This window comes from Grus americana, chromosome 5, assembly GCF_028858705.1.
Source record: "Grus americana isolate bGruAme1 chromosome 5, bGruAme1.mat, whole genome shotgun sequence".
Classification (NCBI taxonomy): domain Eukaryota; kingdom Metazoa; phylum Chordata; class Aves; order Gruiformes; family Gruidae; genus Grus; species Grus americana.
This window is the reverse complement of record NC_072856.1, coordinates 58,458,946-58,477,514: the sequence shown is the minus strand read 5'-3', so window position 1 is coordinate 58,477,514 and position 18,569 is coordinate 58,458,946. Positions and strand designations below refer to the sequence as shown.

The following is an 18,569-nucleotide window of genomic DNA, read 5'->3' as shown; positions in this document are numbered from 1 at the left end:
AACATACCATTCTGAGCTTCAATGACAGCAGGCTCCACCTTGTCAAGATCTTCTTTCACACTCATCTGCTTGTCTGCAATGACCTCCTGCTGCTTGTGCAGCTGCTCCTGAATCTCCTGGCTCATGACCTAGGAGGAAGTGTCACAGACAAAACACTGCTTTTAAAAGTTGAATTTCTTCCAGTACTTGCTCCACAGTCTCTGTTTGGGAAATAAAAATATTGACTGTGCACAGACATTTAACAAAGATTCTTACCTTTTTCTTCTCAGCTTCCTGCTGATCTTTCACCATCTTTTTCAACTTGTCATTGGCTGCTGCATTCTTCACCTCCAGTTCCTGACTCTTTATTCTTAGGTCACGCCGCAATTCTTCCACCTGAGACAGGTTGTAAGATGGAAGAAATCAGATTAAGCACGGGGATTTATTTAATCACTCCAGTCTTATAAAGGGCACGGGGTTTTTTAAGATACATACCTGATCAACTGTTTCCTTGATTTTTCTAAGGCCAACGTTCAAATGCATTTGCTGTTCCTCCAGTTCACTTCGTTTCTCATTGAACAAGTTTGCATAATGGTTGATGAAGTCTAAATAGTGGCGTGGTGTGATTGCCATGGTTCTGCCTCCCCGTTTTGCCAGACGAGCATTAGCCTTTAGGGAAGAAAGAATTGCAGATTACACATGGGTTTTAAACCTATGCAAAAATGTCAGACACCATACTTTTTAGGGAACTGGTGCATGATTCTGCGGCCTAGAGATCAACACAAGTTAAGCAATGTAATAAAAACATACCTGATGCAGAGTCTGATGAACAAACACACAACTGTTAACAATAGCTTCCCTGTGCGTTGGTGGTTGTGGTAGCTTATCATACACAACTGGCATGTAATCGGGCACAATGTAATTTGGTTTCTCAAGATCCATTTTGCTTGTGAACTCTTTGCCAACTTGATACAGTGCCTCAGTAGACCAGTCTCCAAACCAGTTCAGGACACACCTGAAATACAAAGCATTTGTGAAGACTTCCCAAAAAGTTCTGTTTTAACAGTATTCGTAATGCATATTGGAATATACAGCAATTACCTGTTGAAGAGCGCAGGAGAGGTAGCTGCCCTGTCCTTCAGGCCCTCAGAAGATGGGTTCATAGTGAACACAACATGGAGATTGCGAATAACTTGGCTGGTGAACCATTTGTAGAGTTCTTCATGTGAATCTAACATTAAACCTTCTTTCTGTGCTCCTTCTTTACACTGAGTCATGAGGGTGGCATATTCATCTCCTTCAAACAGACCAGGAACCTAATTCAAAAGATAGTTTTTGTTGTAGCTTAGAGTTGTAGAAAGGTACTTAAGGTATTTACTTAAAATCTTCTTACCTCTCCATTGGCAAGGAGAGTGTTCATTCTCTCCAGGAATCCAGAATCCAATACATTTGACTCATCCATTATAAAAGCTATTTTTTCATTTTTACAGCCAGAACGTCTCAACACTGTCCTAAGGTCTTCATCAAAATCTTCACCTGTGTATTTTCTGTGAACCTAGTAAGATTTAACATTGATTATTAACACTGATTATTAACAATTTGGTTTATCTTGTAAGGGCACTTTTTTTAGTGGTCAATATTTAAGAAGTGTGAGTTTTCACTAATAGTTTCTGTTAAGTGAAACTAGCATGCCAACCTTAATTTGGTAGACGCTCAAACCATTCATCCAGGCAACAAATCTTGAGAGAGTTGTTTTCCCTGCTCCACTGACTCCAATAAGCAGCAGGTGACCCTGTGGCTGACGGAAGATTCTGTAAAAGCACATAAGCAAGGATGTCTTCATCAAGTGTTACCAACTTACTGAAGCTTTTCCTTCAGTATGTAACTTCAAGTTAGGACCAAAACTGACACATCTTTCCAGCTAGAATCCTGCTACCTGGAGGCCAGAAGTAGATAATTTATGGGCAACAATGGGATCATGCTCTATTCTTAGTCTGTACTCCGGCTACTCTATTTTAGAACACATTTCTAGATACTATCTATGTGAGCAGGAACTTTAGTCTCCACTTACCGGTCAATTCTTAACACATGATCCAAGACTTCATTGAACAGAACAAGTGGTACATCAAGTTCTTCTTCGTAAAAGACTTTAAGCCTAGCTTTCACATAGTCTCTTAATTCTTCTTGATCCACTGGAATATAATCCTAAAAGAATCAGCCAATACAGTATGGAATTTAAGATTAAGGGAATTTTGCTTAGGGATCAATTTATGAGTAGATGAAAGCAGAACTATTAGAATAATTAATATAGCAATCCCATAAAACAGCTTAAGAATGCTCTACTCGTTTAACTTGCCCAGGAACACGTCCACAGCTTAGAGTGCCATGGACAGAAGCATAGGGTTTAAACACCATTATCTACTGAAACTATCTAGGCTGAGCCTGTGCTGCCAGTCACCAAAGAGACTGGGAAGCAGCTTGACAGACCTACTCCCTCCTTCACTTCCCAAATTTATTTTAAACAGCCTTTCCTAGGCATTTGCTATTGGTCACAGAGATGGGTACCAGGCTAGATGGACTTTTGCCTTGACCTAGTGGGATTTCTACAGATTGCCCAGCTGGATCACTTCAGATTGCAAGAAACACTCCACCATAAAATTTACAATATTAGCATTGTTCAAGGGTCACTGCCTTATCCAAGGGATTCCATAAGCAATAACTCAGCAACTTTCTGGGAGTGTTATCCTGTTCTTGAGAAATATTACTTAATACTGCCTCCACCTACTGTGGCTCTTAGAATAGTATCCATGGCATAATAGCTATTAACTTTGTGGTAGAATGCACTTCAGATAATCATAGTAAGAACTTCTTAGAGATCAATTTAACAAAATGATAGGCATCAACTATCATGTTAATATAGTTGTAAGAGCAGCATCACTCAGTTGCTCCCAAACTACTTAATTTATTTTTACCTTTGACAGCCAGTTGCTGTATAAGATAGGTCTGCTCATAGCTTTTTCTTTGTCAATATTGGGGAAGTGCTTCAGAGCAACCATATCAATGTTCTCATCAGTCCAGCGTCTCTCCTCATCTTCTACAAGTCTGGATAAAGAAAAAAGTCAGTGACTACAAATCCTCTCTAATGGGAGGATATAGTCACATCACATGGCAGTGCTACCACTAAAATATGTTTCTGCTTTGCATAGATACAACTCCCAATAGTGTTAAGTAAAAGCGAAGAGAAATATTCTCATTTGTATTCCAGCTATTTAACACGAAGCACGTTTCAGTTTGGTCTTCTAATGAAGTTGGCAAGGAGTGGGGAAAATTAATTTTGCATCCTTATTTTTTTTTGGTTGCCCACCCTGCCCCAATCTCATCTTTATTTTACCTGTCTTGGAAGAGACGTAGGGCTTCATGGGCCCAAATCCTGATAAGGCCTTCCACTGGTAAGGCTTCTAGTGGTCTTAATGCTTCGAATATACCTCTCACCCATCGAGTCATTTCACGAGGTGAATAGATGTAGTGTGGCTGTGTGTCTTGAGTGAATCGCTCCTAAAAATATAATTAATTACTTCATCCCAAAGTTGTGCTGTATTTTTACAGGTCTTGTGTTGCACAATATTACTTTGCTAGTGTCGTTCAGTGGCTTTCACCAAAACTCAAGTAATTAGTTACATGAAAGGCAAACAATGCATATCAAGTGATTCAGCAGAAAAGGAAGACTTCTAGTTATTGTATTCAACAAATTACCTGAGACATTGTGTAGAATTCTACCATAGCAGCAGTGAGAGGTTCTGCATACGTGCGAAGCGATGGGATCAGCCTTAGCATTGCACGATTGAATGTTCCATATATCTGAGTAAGCGAAGCTGGTCCAGGATAGTCCACATACACCACAGGAACATGTCGTAAGAATCTGAAAGATTAGCACATTACATAGCCCAGAAGGTCACATTACAATCTGCATTACTTTCATTATCTTTTGCCAAAATTAAACAACAGCTTGATTCACAATTATCAGCAGTAACTCAGTTGGTTTGATTGCTCCTTAGTGACTTGGACCAAAAAGCATTCTGAAGCATCCACAGCATTTCAGCCAGGTTATTCAAGAAGCGTAACAACAAGCCCACTAACTGGCTGTAAGAATAAGAACCAACTGGTAGTTAGTTCAAAAGCAAGTAACTCAACTTCAGCACAGCTGGTATTAAACAGGTGTATTAAGAACAGATTACGTAGTCCATGCTTTGATTTTGACCCCTATTCTGTTGCTATATAGAGTTTACTAAATACATTACCTATGTGAGAGAGGTTTTCTTCCAGGATCAGTAGGTGGATTACATGCACCAACAAACTGAATTCTCTCCAGTTTCACCCATGTCTGATCTGATGTACGATAGAATCCTCCATGTTCCACCATCTGGGGAAAAAAAAAAAAAAAGAAAAATAAAGTCAGTGGAACACTGTATTTCCCCCAAAATAACTGTTATGATACAGCTGATTACAAAGAAAACCAAACCTGTCTAATGAAGGATATGACTCTCTGCGTGCCATATTTATCCATATCTGGCAAGTTGATTTCGTCACAGAACAGCACCAGCCACTTTCCTAACTGCACAGGAGCCAGCACCACTCCATTAGGTGTACGCCTGTACTCGCAGTAGTGATCAAAAGTTTTCAAGAGCAGTTCTGGAGTAGTAGCACTAGAGAAGTTGAGTCCAACCACCTTAAAAAGAGAATAATGAAAATAAATAGTTAAAATACACTAAGGCTTGAAAGAGAGCATATCAAGAGTCCTGAAAACAGGTATGTTTGGCTTTCCACAGTGGAAGTACATATACCATCTATATTTCAGGTTACTGCCTGTATACTGTTTGCTTCCTATTGCAGGTTCTTCATTTACCATGCAGCAACGCCTCCTGCCCAACCTTGTACTCAGAACATCACACCTTCAAATAACTGTTACTCCACTTAAATACACTGAAGGATGAGAGCTATTCTAGAATATTAGTATTCAAAAACCTGTGGTAAATGGAGGAATGCTCCTGTATTATTAAAGCAGCAAAGGAGGAAATAGCTTTTAGGTTAAGGATCTTGAGATATAAATTTAGGTTTTGCTCAACATAACCTTTATTTTTTCCTACGTATGCACATGACTGAGGTAGAGGCATTACTGAATTCTGGCTAGCAAATAATTTCCATCCTAAATCAAGGCTGCTTTAATCTTTAAGGAGATTAGAGACTTGTTACTACTCTGTAATTCACCTAAGTGCGTACACACACACTCTTGTGTACCTCCATGTCAGGCAGAGCTCTGAGAGCACTGAAGAGGGTCATGGTCTTTCCAGAACCTGGTGGGCCACACAGTACTAGAGGTTTGTGTTCTGCAAGCCAAGTATACAGCAATGCTTCATGGCGAACTGTATCTAGGGTTGGTACTACAACATCAGGAGCTGCAACTTTGTGTGTTTCAACTTCAATTTGAGGAACCTTGGACTGCCATGGCACCCATTCACCTGTAATGGACACCTAGGAACACAAAAACGTGATCAGACAATTTAGAACAGGAATGTAGCTTCAACCTTAGTTAAAAGACAATATTTTTTTTTAAACCACAGAATAGTTTGTGGCATCAAATTTGATGTTTTTATTTAAACAGGCAGTTTGTTCACTGAACTGTGAAACTGTAGAATTTAAGATAGTCTAGTGGTTTATTTTCCAGTTTCATCTCCAAAATCTAAAGCAACCTTCTAAGAATACAAAAGAGCAACACTTCTAGCCAAAGAAAGGTTTACCTCATAGTCAATTATAGGTATGCTAGGTGCAGTTGGCAGTGGCACAGTGGTGATTCTCCTAATGTATTCTCCCAGCTCTGCTCTCATTTTCAAACGACTGTCTCCAGAAAGAGACCAGAGTATTGCATAGACCAGGTACCTCTGTAAGCAGCAGAAAAAGCAGCTATTAGTTTTAGAGTAATGGAACAGAATTTAATGAACAACAAAATCAAATCTAGCTGCTATACTGACACGCCAAACAGCAGTCACACAGCATATCGTACTTACTTGGATGTAACGCTCTAGCTGATCTATCTGCATTGGAAAGTCTGGGTGATTGGCATTGTACTGGGCTACGTTGCGGCAAGCTTGATGCAACATGGAGAACAGAGAACCAAGACAGCGCAAGCGGGTGAGATCCATAATATGCTCCAACTTGAAAGCATGTTCCAGTGCTTTAGTTACCAGGCCGTTAGATGTGAAATACGGCTGCATTATTGTTGCAGCATCTCTCTGAATCTGTTGGGAGAGACAAACACTGCTCAAAAACCTTGCTTCTCATTTGATTACCAGGCAGCAAGAAATAATTTTGTTTAAGGTTTGAAATGCTTCATATTTTAATATTCTTTAAAAAAAAAATGAAAAAAGTATTTGAAGAGCAAGTCAGCTTTTCTGTGATAGACTCTCATAAATTAGAAGCACAGACTCTACTTGTGATACAAGTGTTCTTACTACATTATCCCATAATGTAATCTAAGTTATACCTGCAACATCGGAGATGCTGCTTCTTCTCCTTCATCTTCTTTGCCCTTTCGCCTTCGCTGAGCTTCCTCCTCACCTTCATCCAGAGGAATGCTTCTTAGTCTGGCCAGGAAGTTATTGAATATCATGTCTGTACTGAGAACATCCTCGCTGAACCAGACCATGCCACACCTTGACACAGTAGCCAAAGTGGCATATTTCAGATCCTGTACCTCAAACATGATACGTACCTAAAGAGTAGAAATTTAAAACAAGACTTTGAAGTAAAAACAAACACACAAAAGCAAAGCAAAACAAAAAACTCCCCCCTAGACTCCCCCTCCCCAAACAGAGACCTTTTAAAACAAGTTAATTTGTATTTTGCCTCTGAATAATCAACAGCAACATTAAACTATCCTAAGGTAAGTTCATCATTATGGACTGTTACCCTAGACTTTCATATAATCCACAAAGTTTGTCTTACAAAGTCAGAGTAGGTATAATGTGAAATAATTGCTTCCACAAAAGCTCTAACTCCAGCAGACCACAACCTGAGATCAGTATTACTCTGCTTGTCATGAGAAAGAGGGACAGTGCTAGTACAGATTAAGGTAAAAGCAACAAGTTTGCAGTCAGCACATCATATAAAAAGAGTAACATTACATTTGGTGGAAGGCTGAGACGTTCTCCATTTGGCAGAGTCAATAGTTTGTTGTCATCCAAAACAGAGTTCAAATTCTCAACCCATTCAGGGTCTACATCACCATCAAAGATAATCCACTGACGTTTTTGTAGTTCACCTCTCACATTGTCTATGATTCTGCATTAATGGAAATATATATTGCAGTAGAGAACAAAGACTCAGTAAGGCCAGAATATTCGTGGCACAAATGTACTGGCCATTTTTCATTTGTGCTATTAACCACTCACTTTCTCAGGACATGTGTAAACAAGCCATCTGTCCATTCTCTGGTGTTTGGATCCAAAGTACCATAGAGGTGATCTTTGCTGATTGCTTTTGGATCTATAATATGAGCAACACCTTCCACACCCTCCAGCCGTTCGAGAGCTTTCAGAAGTACTCTCCAAGCCATGCTCTTTCCACTTCCGGAGGGACCGACCATCATCAATCCATGATTTATCTGTGTAATCTGGTACAGCTGAAGAACCTGTAACAGAAGAAATGACGTACCAATTAAGTCTTCACTTCAGCAGTCAATCTTCGCTTCTCTGTATTGCTCACTGAAGACAAGAAAAAGGAAAAAGCTTTCCACCCTTCCTAATAAAAAAGGAAGTTTAGGCTTATACATAGATTAACTTCAATTCCACATTTTCAGTTTTATATTTTACCTTTTCAACCCACATGCCACCAACTTCTTCTCCATCACCATAGGTAAGGTACATTTCCTGACACACTTTCTTAAGCTCCTCTCGCAAGGCTGTCATCTCCCCGCGATGATACTGTACTCCAGGGAATACATCAGAAAGGAGACTGAACAGCAACGGAATGTCTTCTGCAACCAGTTTTGGTACCATAGTTTCACATACACTTTGGATCAGGATCTGCAGAGAGAGTCATGTTTCAGTTAAGATTTTTTGTTGTTTGCTTTACTGAATGTGTTTGACAAGGAATACTTCACTGAGTACTTTATTGATAAAGCACCAGACCAGGGTGGTCTTGGTGAAAACAACCATTGATGGGGTCTCAACTTTGAAACTACACAAGGAATTCCTATTGATTTTCAGTTTATGCAACTGCAGTTTCTTATGTCTCTTCACTTTTGGTATTAATGCTTATCGCTGCTCAGTTCCTCAGCAGTTACAAATGTACTGCCTCACAAGAACCTGTCTTTCGCTATGATTCAGGGACTCCTAAGACATGTTTTAGTTGGAGCTTCTAAGCTATCAAATTACCACCTTTTGTAACTAATATTACTTTGCTTGCATGGCTTGACACTAAATGGTAAACACTGCAGGGTTATTTGCTTTGTTTAGAGTGTATCCTGTACTTTAGCGCAGAAGTAAAGTGTTCACACACACATTACCTCTTGTTCTGGTAAATTCTCAGCGATTTCTCCCTCGTCAACAACTTCACCACGCTCTTCTTTCTCCCGCTTTATCTTCTGAATCCTCTCCCTCTTCACATTACCTGCACTAACCAGCACACTCTTCAGTGCTCTCAAGCCAAAATCATAATGACTTTGGGAGGATAGCTGTTCATCACAAAGCCTAAGAAGCAAAAGTGACAAAATACAATTTGATTCTCAATAGGGACCAACTAAACACTCAGTAAATGTCATTGTTTACTTGAAATGATTGCTGCACAATGTGCTTAGTGAGTAGCAAAGAACGTTATAGCTTTGAACAATAAGGTCTATTTTTACTGATTGGAGCCAAACTTGTTACTCACTTGAAGAATGGTACTATCTTATTGGCAAGCACTTCAGCTGTACGGAAACCTTGAGAGTACAACATGACCTGGGCAATCAGCTGACGGTCTGGTTTTGTCATTGCCAAGCTACGGAACAACTTCTTCAAGTTGTCAGGCAGATTTGATCTGCCTGCATAGCCAGGATTCATGGTGATGAAGATAGCCATGTCAGGGCTCACTTTGACTTGTTTGTTCAGCAGCTCACAAGTAATAGGTGTTGCAGCTGAAAAGAGAGTACATTTAGTTACACCTGAGATCAATCACCTTGAGAAAAGAAGTCATACTTTATTCTATTTTAGTTTCCTACAGTAGTGGACAGCAGGTCCTCTGGTACTGCAACTCAAATACAAATTTCTACCAGCTGAAAGTCACTTCAAGTTTTTAAGTTTTGATAGAAAGTGGCTTCAAAACAGCACAAAGGACGCCAGAGATGCTGTACAACACTATTAGGAATGATTACGTACTCTTGTCATAGTTGGGGTTGGAATGCTCTCGCAAGGCTTCCTGGATACACTGAACTTGCTGCGAAACAGCAGAGAGCATACGCTCCTCCAGTCTGTTGAACTCATCAAAGCAGCCCCAGGCGCCTACTTGGCAAAGTCCCACAAAGATGCGTCCCATTGCCTGCAAGCACAGGGGAAAATTCACTGAAGTTGCATGATCATTCTTGCCTCTGCATAGGCAAAGGGAACAGAGAAGAGCACTTCATACAACAAATCCAAGTCAGGAAGGAGCTGTATTTGTACATAGGTTGCCATCTTTGTAGTACTCTAAGAGTTGTACAAGGGTTCTAGCTGACTTTCAGATGTTCACTGCTTCCTACTGTTACCTACTGTCCTGCACTATATTCACAAAACAGTCAAGATAAGTCCACTGCATAATGTTTTGTTTGCTGATACCATTAATACCAGGTGCAGTTCTAGTTTTTATTGCACGGAAGATACAAAACATTTCAGAAGAGCAAACTGGATGGCCAAAGTATGATAAAGCATCCACCTAAAGAACAACATGGAGGTCTAAAAGCCACTGCTTTAGGACAAATAGGAATCAACTGTTCACTGTCTTTTCCACTACAACAACTAAGAAATCGTTAAAAAAGACAAAAGAAAGTGCTCCTTCATAAAGTGCACAGTAATGCAATGGAACTCTTTGGTAGAGAATACTATAGAAGCAAATGTCCATGTGGATTTAAGGGGAGAAATGAGTACCTGGAGAAAGGTTCACTGGAGCATGAACAGAGTAACCCATTTCAGCTTGGGACCTCCTGATCCTCACAACAGTCAGAGGCAGGAAGGGGACTGAGGGCACTTTCACGCACTGTGATCTTATCTACTCCCAAGGTATTTTCTTACAGACACTGCTACAGGCCAAATGCTGACTAAATGGACCCCTGGTCTGATCAAAATACAGCTGTACAGAAAAAACCCCAACAAATCACAACAGATGGGCAACCTGGCAGAGTCCATGAAGCATCATGATTCCTTGTCCATGTTTTTATATTGTTTTTTATATATATACCTGATGGAGGTTTTTATTTTGAGACATTTGCTGCATTACACTTTACAGAGGCATTTCATCTGGTTCTCAGTTTGAGAACACCATTAGTTTTGAAATATCTGGGTAAAGTTTTCTTAGTTTTGAAGAACCTTTCACATGCTGAGGCAAACTCCACAGTTATATCGCAAAGGATAATGTGGTAATAGTACAGCTATTTTGGCAGTCTCATACTCTCATCTGTTCTCCATTAAACCAGTACTATCAGTGCAAACTAATCGGTTTAAGTTACCTCCCTAAAGCCCCCCACCCCATACTTCCTTTCCGTCCATTTGCTGCTATAGAACTACTTGTTCTAAAAAAACAGAACCCCTCCCCCAGCAATGTTCTGCCCCACTTTTGCTTTAGGCATCTTTTGTTACAGAGCCTCTATGTGACCCACAGATATCGGCTCAGTAAGACTTAGATAATCATCTTGAAAATAAACACTGCCAGCTGTTGTAGAGTTCTGAAGAGATTCATATTGCTTGCTAGCAAAAACTACATTTTTTTTAATCAAGCAGCTTACCTGGAAGTCAAATGTTTCATCACAGTTGAAAACCAACACAAAGCGGCCAAGCTGATGTCCAAGAGCCTTAACAGATTCCGTTTTACCAGTACCAGCAGGACCTATTTTTGAAGTGGGACAGACATGTTTTAGTGTTTATCATCTGAGGTACCACTTCCTACTCATGTAATCTGCCAGCATGCTGATTCTGATGGTCAGAAGAGGGTACAGTGAAAACTAAAACTGTTACAACTTCCCCCAAAAGACTGTTTGGTTCTTAGTTACAAGTGTTCTGCATGTTTACATTACAACTATATATTAGAGAGGATAAGAGTTTATATACTTGTCTCAAGTTTTTATTGTACTTCAATACAAACTTACCAAATGGTGATCCTCCAAGTCTTGCCTCCAGGGCTTGTGTCATTGTCAGGTAACAGCGGTCAGTAAGAGGAGTCTGTACTAGCTTATCCTGAACACCAAGGTACTCAAAACCATAGTTGAATTTGGCATTTGCCATCTGAATGGAGAGCTGCTGCAACACATCTGTCTGCTTCGGGTCAAAGTAGAACCGCATTTGGCTGAGCCACTCAAAGGATTTGGAGTTGTCAATCTTGCTTTTGATCAGTGATCTTGTAACATCTCTCTGGTGCACCAACTCGGTGATCTGGAGAATGAAGTAATGCCTTAGATCACAGCAACACAAGCCATTGCTAGTAAAGCCAGGAATCCACAGCTTTTCAGATTAGCTTAGTAGATTGCCACCACTTAGAAATCACAACCTACCAACAGTCTCTGCTATGAAATCTGTTGCTACAAAGACAAAACTAACAATGTTGACTGCTCTCGTTAAGGACTTTCAGCAAAGCACTCCGGTCCAGTTAGTCTGTTAATCCATTACACTACTGAACTAGTATTTTACTTGCCAGAAACTATGAAGACAAGTACTTCTAAAGCAGACCAGATACTTTCCTCTCAAAATCTACAGAAATAACCCAGGATGATTTTAAGTTCCCCTTCCCTCAATCCTTATCTACAAAAAACCACCATAGAATAATTACAATAATAAGCAGCTTAATGAGATATTTTATTTTTTAATAAAGAAATCAGTAACTTCCATATTTGGAAGAGCTAGTTGGAAGATCAGTTCAGTGAGATAGTCTATAATATGCTATCATGCGCTAAGCTGACCAGAGTGAAAAACTACCACCACCTACAGGATCAGGGCTTGATGCAGTTGCTTAAATTGTATGAAACCTTTTCTTAGAGGAAAAATAACTCTTAGACTAATCAATCTTTTCATGAACCTTTTAAAAAATCCTCACCTGCAAACTCAGAAGATGAAAGGAGGTTTTTACTTACCAAGTGCTCCAGTTTCCTTCTGCGAAGAGGCGGCTGCTCCATCAGCACAGAGTCTGCCAGGACATTGAGCGTGACCTCAACATTAGCTAGTACAGACTGGAGAGGACTGTTGTCTCCAACTCCACCCATACCATTGAGGGCTGACTCGACATTCTCAGACCATGCAATCTGGGCTGACAGGACAACAAGCTGAGCCTGTGTAACAAAAATCCTCATCAGATAGTTTTCCTCACTGAAGAAACCAAGCTGCAGTATGCTTAAGTGTTCCCTACTGATACCTGGTATTTGTCAATCCAAGAGATGTAGACTGCTGGATCAATTGAAGTTGCTTTTCCAAAGATTTCTACTTCAGTAACAGATTCTGCAAGCAATTTAGCAAGGGTCACTCTCATTTCTTTCTCAACAAGAGTAAGCCACTCATTGATCTTGGGATGTTCTGTGATGGAGACAGGTGTTTTGAACAGCACCTGCAAGAATTAGGTTTAAGTCAACCCACGTTCACTTATTTTCAGAATTTTATTTAAGAAGAAACACTGCAGCTATACCTCCTCTCCCTCACGTGATGATATCCCAAGAACCACAGAATTATCTTCATTGAGAATGATGCTAGAAACGCCAGCAAACATCTTCTTGAAGTGCTTCTGCAGCTTAGCAACATTTTTGCTGTTTCCAATGATTTCAAGCAAGTCTTCATCACCAACAAAATAAAACCTAACAATTACATAAAATTAGATCTATATCAGAACTCCAACTATGACTTTTAATTTATTTATGATTCGTAGATGGCCACTACATGGGAGTAATGACAATCATTTCCCCAACACTGCAAGAGTGCATGAACCATAAATTTGCTAGAAGTTATACTTCAGTTCTAAAACTCTTAGTTCACATGGTCTGTACCATACAAAAGCGTATACATGCTCCATACTGCGGATAGCATTCTTTACCTATCCATCCCTGAAATACCCACAGTAGAGCCTGGAATTGAATTAAGTCTATCAGGCAGGGAGAACTACCCCTCAGTAACTGCCTCAGCCTTGCTCTCTTATGCTAAGTGACAAACTAGTTGAGGACTACAGGTAAATCAGAACCAATGACTTAAATACTGGACTGTGACAGTTTAGACATTGTCCTTCACTCAAATGCCAGAACTAAGCAGTTCAAAATAGAACCTGTCAGTTCACAAAAATCAGCTGCAATGGTTCCTCCTTCAGCAATATGTGAATCCTACAACCAGCCACAGATAAGCAAGTAAGGGCAGTTTTAGTCCCGCTTCCTAAGAAGTAGTTAGAACTGAATTCTGTATTTAGACAACACAGATTTAAATGGTCATAACACCTTATATATATCCAATACATAAAAACTGAGAGAAGCTTTACAGAACAGTACACGAATTCCTGCACAGAAAAATCAAATTACTTTACTTCAAGAGTCAATAAAGTCAATTTCTTACCGAGGGAAAGAGGACCTCTCCCTTTCTAAGTATTCTCCCAGTGCCTTCTGTATCTTCCCAAGCAAGTCTGCCAGTCTCTCTAATGACCTCTGCACACCTTGAATGTTAAGAACATCCATCACAAGTGGAGATTTGGACACCTTTTTCATGAGTGCCAAAAATTCAGTGCTGATGCTGCAAGTAAAATAACAGTGCAAATTAGTGCAAAGTCAGTAACCACGAGCCTGCAGAACACCAAATGACCACTGCCTGTCTAATTGTTGCGGCTGCCTTAGGGAACACAGGCTTTTCATCTACCTCAAGTCCACAACAACAAAACCCAACTTCTTTGCAATGTTCAATCTATCAATTCCACTGCTGAAGGTCTAGTTTTCTTTAGTTCCTGAAGAGATGCATAAAACTGATTCTTTGATCTGACCGGAAGCATGTGGAATGAGTAAGGATGACCACAGCAACTTAAAGCAGAGGAAGAAAATGATGTTTGAGAGATGAGACTAAAGGCTGCGGCAACAGAAATCAGTCTGCTTGTTGCAGGTCAGAAAAATCCTTTAGGTAGCCGACTGGAACTAGCAAGAAAACCCACCTGAATCCCAATCATCTTCTAAAAATCGTACATCAATCCGTTTATTATAAACCTTTTTCTGTCATAGTGTCTACATGCACCTCTTGCCATATTTGTTTGCTTGATAAACTTAGGTCTACAGCAGGGCTGTAAATCCAGCTGGACCAGGTAAGAATACAGTTAGTATTTCAACGTGGTGTGCTACACTGAAGTCATGAAGTTGCAAGCCTGTCCACATGGTGCCCCAAGGGAGGCAAGAGAAGGACAAAGCAATTAGAAAGTTACCTCTGGAACCGTTGGGTCTCTACAGGCAGCAAGTGCTTGATGTCTGCACTACCAGTAAAGATACCCTCCAGGTAGACCCATCGCCTTTGGACATCTATCCAGACATCAAAGAGTGCCATGATACGGTTCAGCTTATCTTCCCAGCTAAGCGCATCTTCCTCAAATACCTAAAGTTTAAATGCTGCATTAATATTCATTTTAATAGTATCAAGAGTTTGACTGGTAACAATTATTAGTGGAAACAGTTGTCTGAGAGTATGCATGTGCAATTAATTGTCTGTCAACTTAAATAGTGAATATAGTCCCTGCTGACAAATATATAAACTAAACAAAAGGGAAAGGCAGAATTAAATGAAGATTCTTTAGCTTTGTTCTCCATTTTACCTTGTAGTACGGTGACAGCTTCATAGCGGACACACTGTTAATGTGCTCTTTTACTTTGTTGAAAAGGTCATCCCATCCACGGATCAAACGACATTTGTTCTGGTAATTGACCAAATCCAGTTCGTAAGTGTTCCACACTTCTCTTATCTGAAGGAAAAAATGTTTAAGATATGACATCAATCATTTCTGCTCCAACATAGTTACAAAGTAGAAATGTATTACAGTAATCAGATTTTACTTTTCTTACCCAAGGATTTTGGGTTTATGCTCAAGCTTTTGTTAAAAATACTGAGAATATGATGCAGTTAGGTAAAACTTCAATAAGGTGGTGTCTTTGCAGCCATTATCAAGGACTGCTTTTCCCAAATATTTCAAGTTATTTGCAAGGAGGCTTACGTAGCTTTTAGCTGTTCCCCAAAACAGTGTGCCATGGAGTCTCAGCACTTGTATCAACAGCTTAGATCGACAAGTTTACTACAGAAGTGCCAGTCACCCAACAGCAAGCCTTTGATGTGCTATTATGCTCATACATGCAAGAGCTGATACTAGCCTGTTTCAAGAACTCTTCCAAAGCCATCTCTCCCTGAGCCACAAGCAGAACATCTTTGACAACTGCTTCATTTCTCTGTAAATCGACATCCCAGATCTGACCCAGGGTCAATTCTGAGACCACCCAGTTAACGTGAAGCCTTTTCATCAGCTGTTTCCAGTGACGATCTTTAAGTGCCTCGGATTTCAGTTCAATAACCAACATGTTTATCTATAGAAGACAAGAAAACAAGTTATATCATTGAACTATATATAAAATACATATATTTTAGAAATGACTGTAACTTACCTTCATGTAGCCCTTCAGAAGTCTCTGGACATACTCATAGGAGGCATACTGTCGCAAGCGGGCAGGGAAGTTTTTCAGCTGGTTCAACAGACCATCTAAGTTTTGTCGAAGCTGTCAGTAATATAAAATCAATGAAATCTTTCTCTGCAAGTGCTGTGCATGTAGTTGTACAAGTTTAAAGTTGTCTATACACTCTTATAGAAACCTCTCGCTAATGAGATATTATTGACAGTACAGCTCTTTCAGTGTTATATGCATTTGCATAAGATGTGGTTACTCTATAGCTGGGAATGTAATTTTATTGGTCTGATTAAGAATTATGACATAGTAGTCACAGGTGGTGTATGGCTTAATGTTCCTACCACTCTCTGCCTCCTAAGCATTGAACTAAAACTGATGCTCTTCATCCCACCATATAAAGAAGTTTCCCTAAGAGGTACAACAGCCTATTTAAAAAAAAGCACAGTTACTTCTCTGTAGATGCAGTCCAATCACAATTTCAAAACTACCACAACTGCATAAATCTCCAGCAAAATTACTTAAGTTGTGACAAACACTGCAAGTTTGTTTTTTAGCTTAGCATGAGAAGAAACATGCTCACAAGATACTGAAAAAGGTATCCAAACAATCTGGAATGTGACAATTGAGCACATCTATCTCAAGAGGTCTAACTCCTAATTTGCATATACTTGCGGTAGTTACGTTGTTTATGTATACAGAAATGAAGTACCTTGCGAGGCTGTACTGAAACCCAGGGTTGTTCTTTCATTTGATCAATCTGTTCCCAGACCTTAGAGAGTTCAGACCAGACGCCTTTGAGATCCTGCAACTCTTCAAGAGCTACCTGTAGTAAAGAATTTATCAAACATCAGCAGTTTTTCCTGATTTCTTCAAAGTCATTAGCATGGGGGAGTTAAATAGAATACTTTTAACACGTCAAAAACCTTCAGATAGCTTGCCAATTCAACAGAACTGCAATAGCAAGTGACCCAGGTTAGATTTTTGCATCTCAGGTCACATAATAGCTTCTCAAGAATAAGACAGTCAAGGAAGATATCAATTTCTTAAGGCTAGAACCGAACAAGTGTGGAGATTGTATCTTGACACTAGTACGTTGCAGGCTACAAGTCACTCTCTCTCTCTCTCGATGGAACTGAAACATTTTTATCTGAATCTGACAAGAAGTTGCATGAGCAGGTTGTACCTGGACGCGCTCTTCACTGCCACTGAGTAGTCCGGTATCTGTTAGTTCCAGAGCTTCCTTGGCCTTTGCACACTTCTCACGATCATCCTTCAGCCTACCAAATTTTCCTTCGTAAATGGTAAGAGCTTGAAGAGCCTCTTCTGGACGCAGGTTTCCCTAAAGTTTGCATGCGATACATTAATCCAAAAATTCTACAATCAAGTTGAAGCCAAGTTAAAAGCAAGGACTAAATACTAAATGTTGGCATGTCTCATTATTTTTCCATTTCCAGTTTGCTGACAATAAGGATACATAGTAATCCAGAATAAGTCTCATCCCACTTTTACATGCAGTTTTTGGCTTTAATAAATATAATTTTAGGAAAAAAAAAAAAGCAGCCTGCTTCTGAATCCTCCTACATGCATGCCTTTGACATATCCCCTGTTGCAGCCAAAGCTTTGTTAGTTGCTGAATTCATCTTGCTTTTTGCACTTAACAGAGGCCTATGTTTTAAAGGTAAATTTCCCTCTGCCCTCCATCAACACATCAGCAAGTTATTACAGAACCCTCAAAAAGACTTTTACTATCATCTAAAATGAAAAACTCCAAAAAATCCTAAAAATAAACTGCCTACTTCTCATTGAATGCAGAGAATCTACCTAATTTGCTGAACGAGTATTAATCATCACTGCTTACTGTTACGGGCTTTGTTTTCTCCCAGTCTGTCAGCAAGTCAGTTGTTCGGCTCTCCACTGCACGATCCTCTTGAACTATCTTCATCTGCAAATTTGCTACTTGTTGTTGAATGGCAGAATCCTTTCTACGCATGATGTCATTAAAGGCTCCCCATTCTCCTTCAATGTTGTCAATGTACAGCCAAGAGGATGGAAACTGGAATCTTTGTTTCTCCAGCAAGCGCTGACCATTGCGATAAAGCTATATAAGAGAGACAGTGATTCTAAGTTAAAAAGACAAAGCTAACTTAAGTTGCAAGGCCAAATACTCAACATATTTTAACAAGTGCTCACTATGTGAACTAGAGTTCACAGGATTCCTCAGGATATGAAGTTCAAGTCTGTTCTCAAGAGAACCTGAATATCATAAAGCTGCACCTCAAGAGCTAAGTCTGACATTTCCAAAAGTGAGAATCATTAGCAAGACAACATACCTCAACTTGCTTTTCGAACTGCTTGATTTTACGTTTCAAGGACTGCACGTATGTGATGAACGTCACTGCATCTGATGTGCTGGCAGTGTCCACCGAATGCTGCTCCAGTTCTTGACGGGACTGTTTGGGGCACAAATCAGTGTTTTAGAAGTCTAGAACAGTTGAACTGAAAGTGAAAAACTGGAATTTGGACTTGTCTTACCTTAGAAATTTGTGAATGAAACTCTGTCATATTCTGACCAAGCATTTGGCCAAATTTGCTGAGCACTTCCTTGTGCCAGGAGTCATACTTCAAGTTCACCTTTGATTGTACCTGTAATTGAATAAAGTTACATAACAGTAATTTGTTGGTGTTGCTATTTTCTGTTATA

At 39.8% G+C, this 18,569-nt stretch overlaps 1 protein-coding gene across 2 annotated transcripts in view; it reads right to left on the bottom strand.

Annotated features, from left to right (window-relative positions):
- The window catches only part of DYNC1H1 (dynein cytoplasmic 1 heavy chain 1), a 44,806-nt gene that overhangs the window by 15,644 nt on the left and 10,593 nt on the right, over positions 1-18,569 (bottom strand). For both annotated transcript variants that reach the window (XR_008577195.1, XM_054825969.1), the window contains exons 14-51: positions 18,401-18,511; positions 18,199-18,318; positions 17,727-17,966; positions 17,052-17,207; positions 16,578-16,691; positions 15,848-15,958; positions 15,560-15,769; positions 15,010-15,156; positions 14,626-14,792; positions 13,779-13,952; positions 12,871-13,036; positions 12,604-12,792; positions 12,326-12,520; positions 11,348-11,630; positions 10,988-11,088; positions 9,390-9,549; positions 8,905-9,148; positions 8,540-8,723; positions 7,845-8,057; positions 7,425-7,663; positions 7,158-7,314; positions 6,518-6,745; positions 6,042-6,272; positions 5,775-5,915; positions 5,275-5,508; positions 4,499-4,705; positions 4,278-4,399; positions 3,733-3,898; positions 3,371-3,534; positions 2,952-3,081; positions 2,051-2,184; positions 1,676-1,790; positions 1,373-1,534; positions 1,081-1,295; positions 790-994; positions 475-648; positions 256-375; positions 8-128 (exon numbers count right to left, since the gene is read on the bottom strand). Coding sequence is in view for 1 of the 2 variants with exons in the window: in XM_054825969.1 (XP_054681944.1) it covers positions 8-128; positions 256-375; positions 475-648; positions 790-994; positions 1,081-1,295; positions 1,373-1,534; positions 1,676-1,790; positions 2,051-2,184; positions 2,952-3,081; positions 3,371-3,534; positions 3,733-3,898; positions 4,278-4,399; positions 4,499-4,705; positions 5,275-5,508; positions 5,775-5,915; positions 6,042-6,272; positions 6,518-6,745; positions 7,158-7,314; positions 7,425-7,663; positions 7,845-8,057; positions 8,540-8,723; positions 8,905-9,148; positions 9,390-9,549; positions 10,988-11,088; positions 11,348-11,630; positions 12,326-12,520; positions 12,604-12,792; positions 12,871-13,036; positions 13,779-13,952; positions 14,626-14,792; positions 15,010-15,156; positions 15,560-15,769; positions 15,848-15,958; positions 16,578-16,691; positions 17,052-17,207; positions 17,727-17,966; positions 18,199-18,318; positions 18,401-18,511 (6,550 nt within the window). In the remaining variant the exon portion in view is untranslated. The remainder of the gene's footprint in view (positions 1-7; positions 129-255; positions 376-474; positions 649-789; positions 995-1,080; positions 1,296-1,372; positions 1,535-1,675; positions 1,791-2,050; positions 2,185-2,951; positions 3,082-3,370; positions 3,535-3,732; positions 3,899-4,277; positions 4,400-4,498; positions 4,706-5,274; positions 5,509-5,774; positions 5,916-6,041; positions 6,273-6,517; positions 6,746-7,157; positions 7,315-7,424; positions 7,664-7,844; positions 8,058-8,539; positions 8,724-8,904; positions 9,149-9,389; positions 9,550-10,987; positions 11,089-11,347; positions 11,631-12,325; positions 12,521-12,603; positions 12,793-12,870; positions 13,037-13,778; positions 13,953-14,625; positions 14,793-15,009; positions 15,157-15,559; positions 15,770-15,847; positions 15,959-16,577; positions 16,692-17,051; positions 17,208-17,726; positions 17,967-18,198; positions 18,319-18,400; positions 18,512-18,569) is intronic.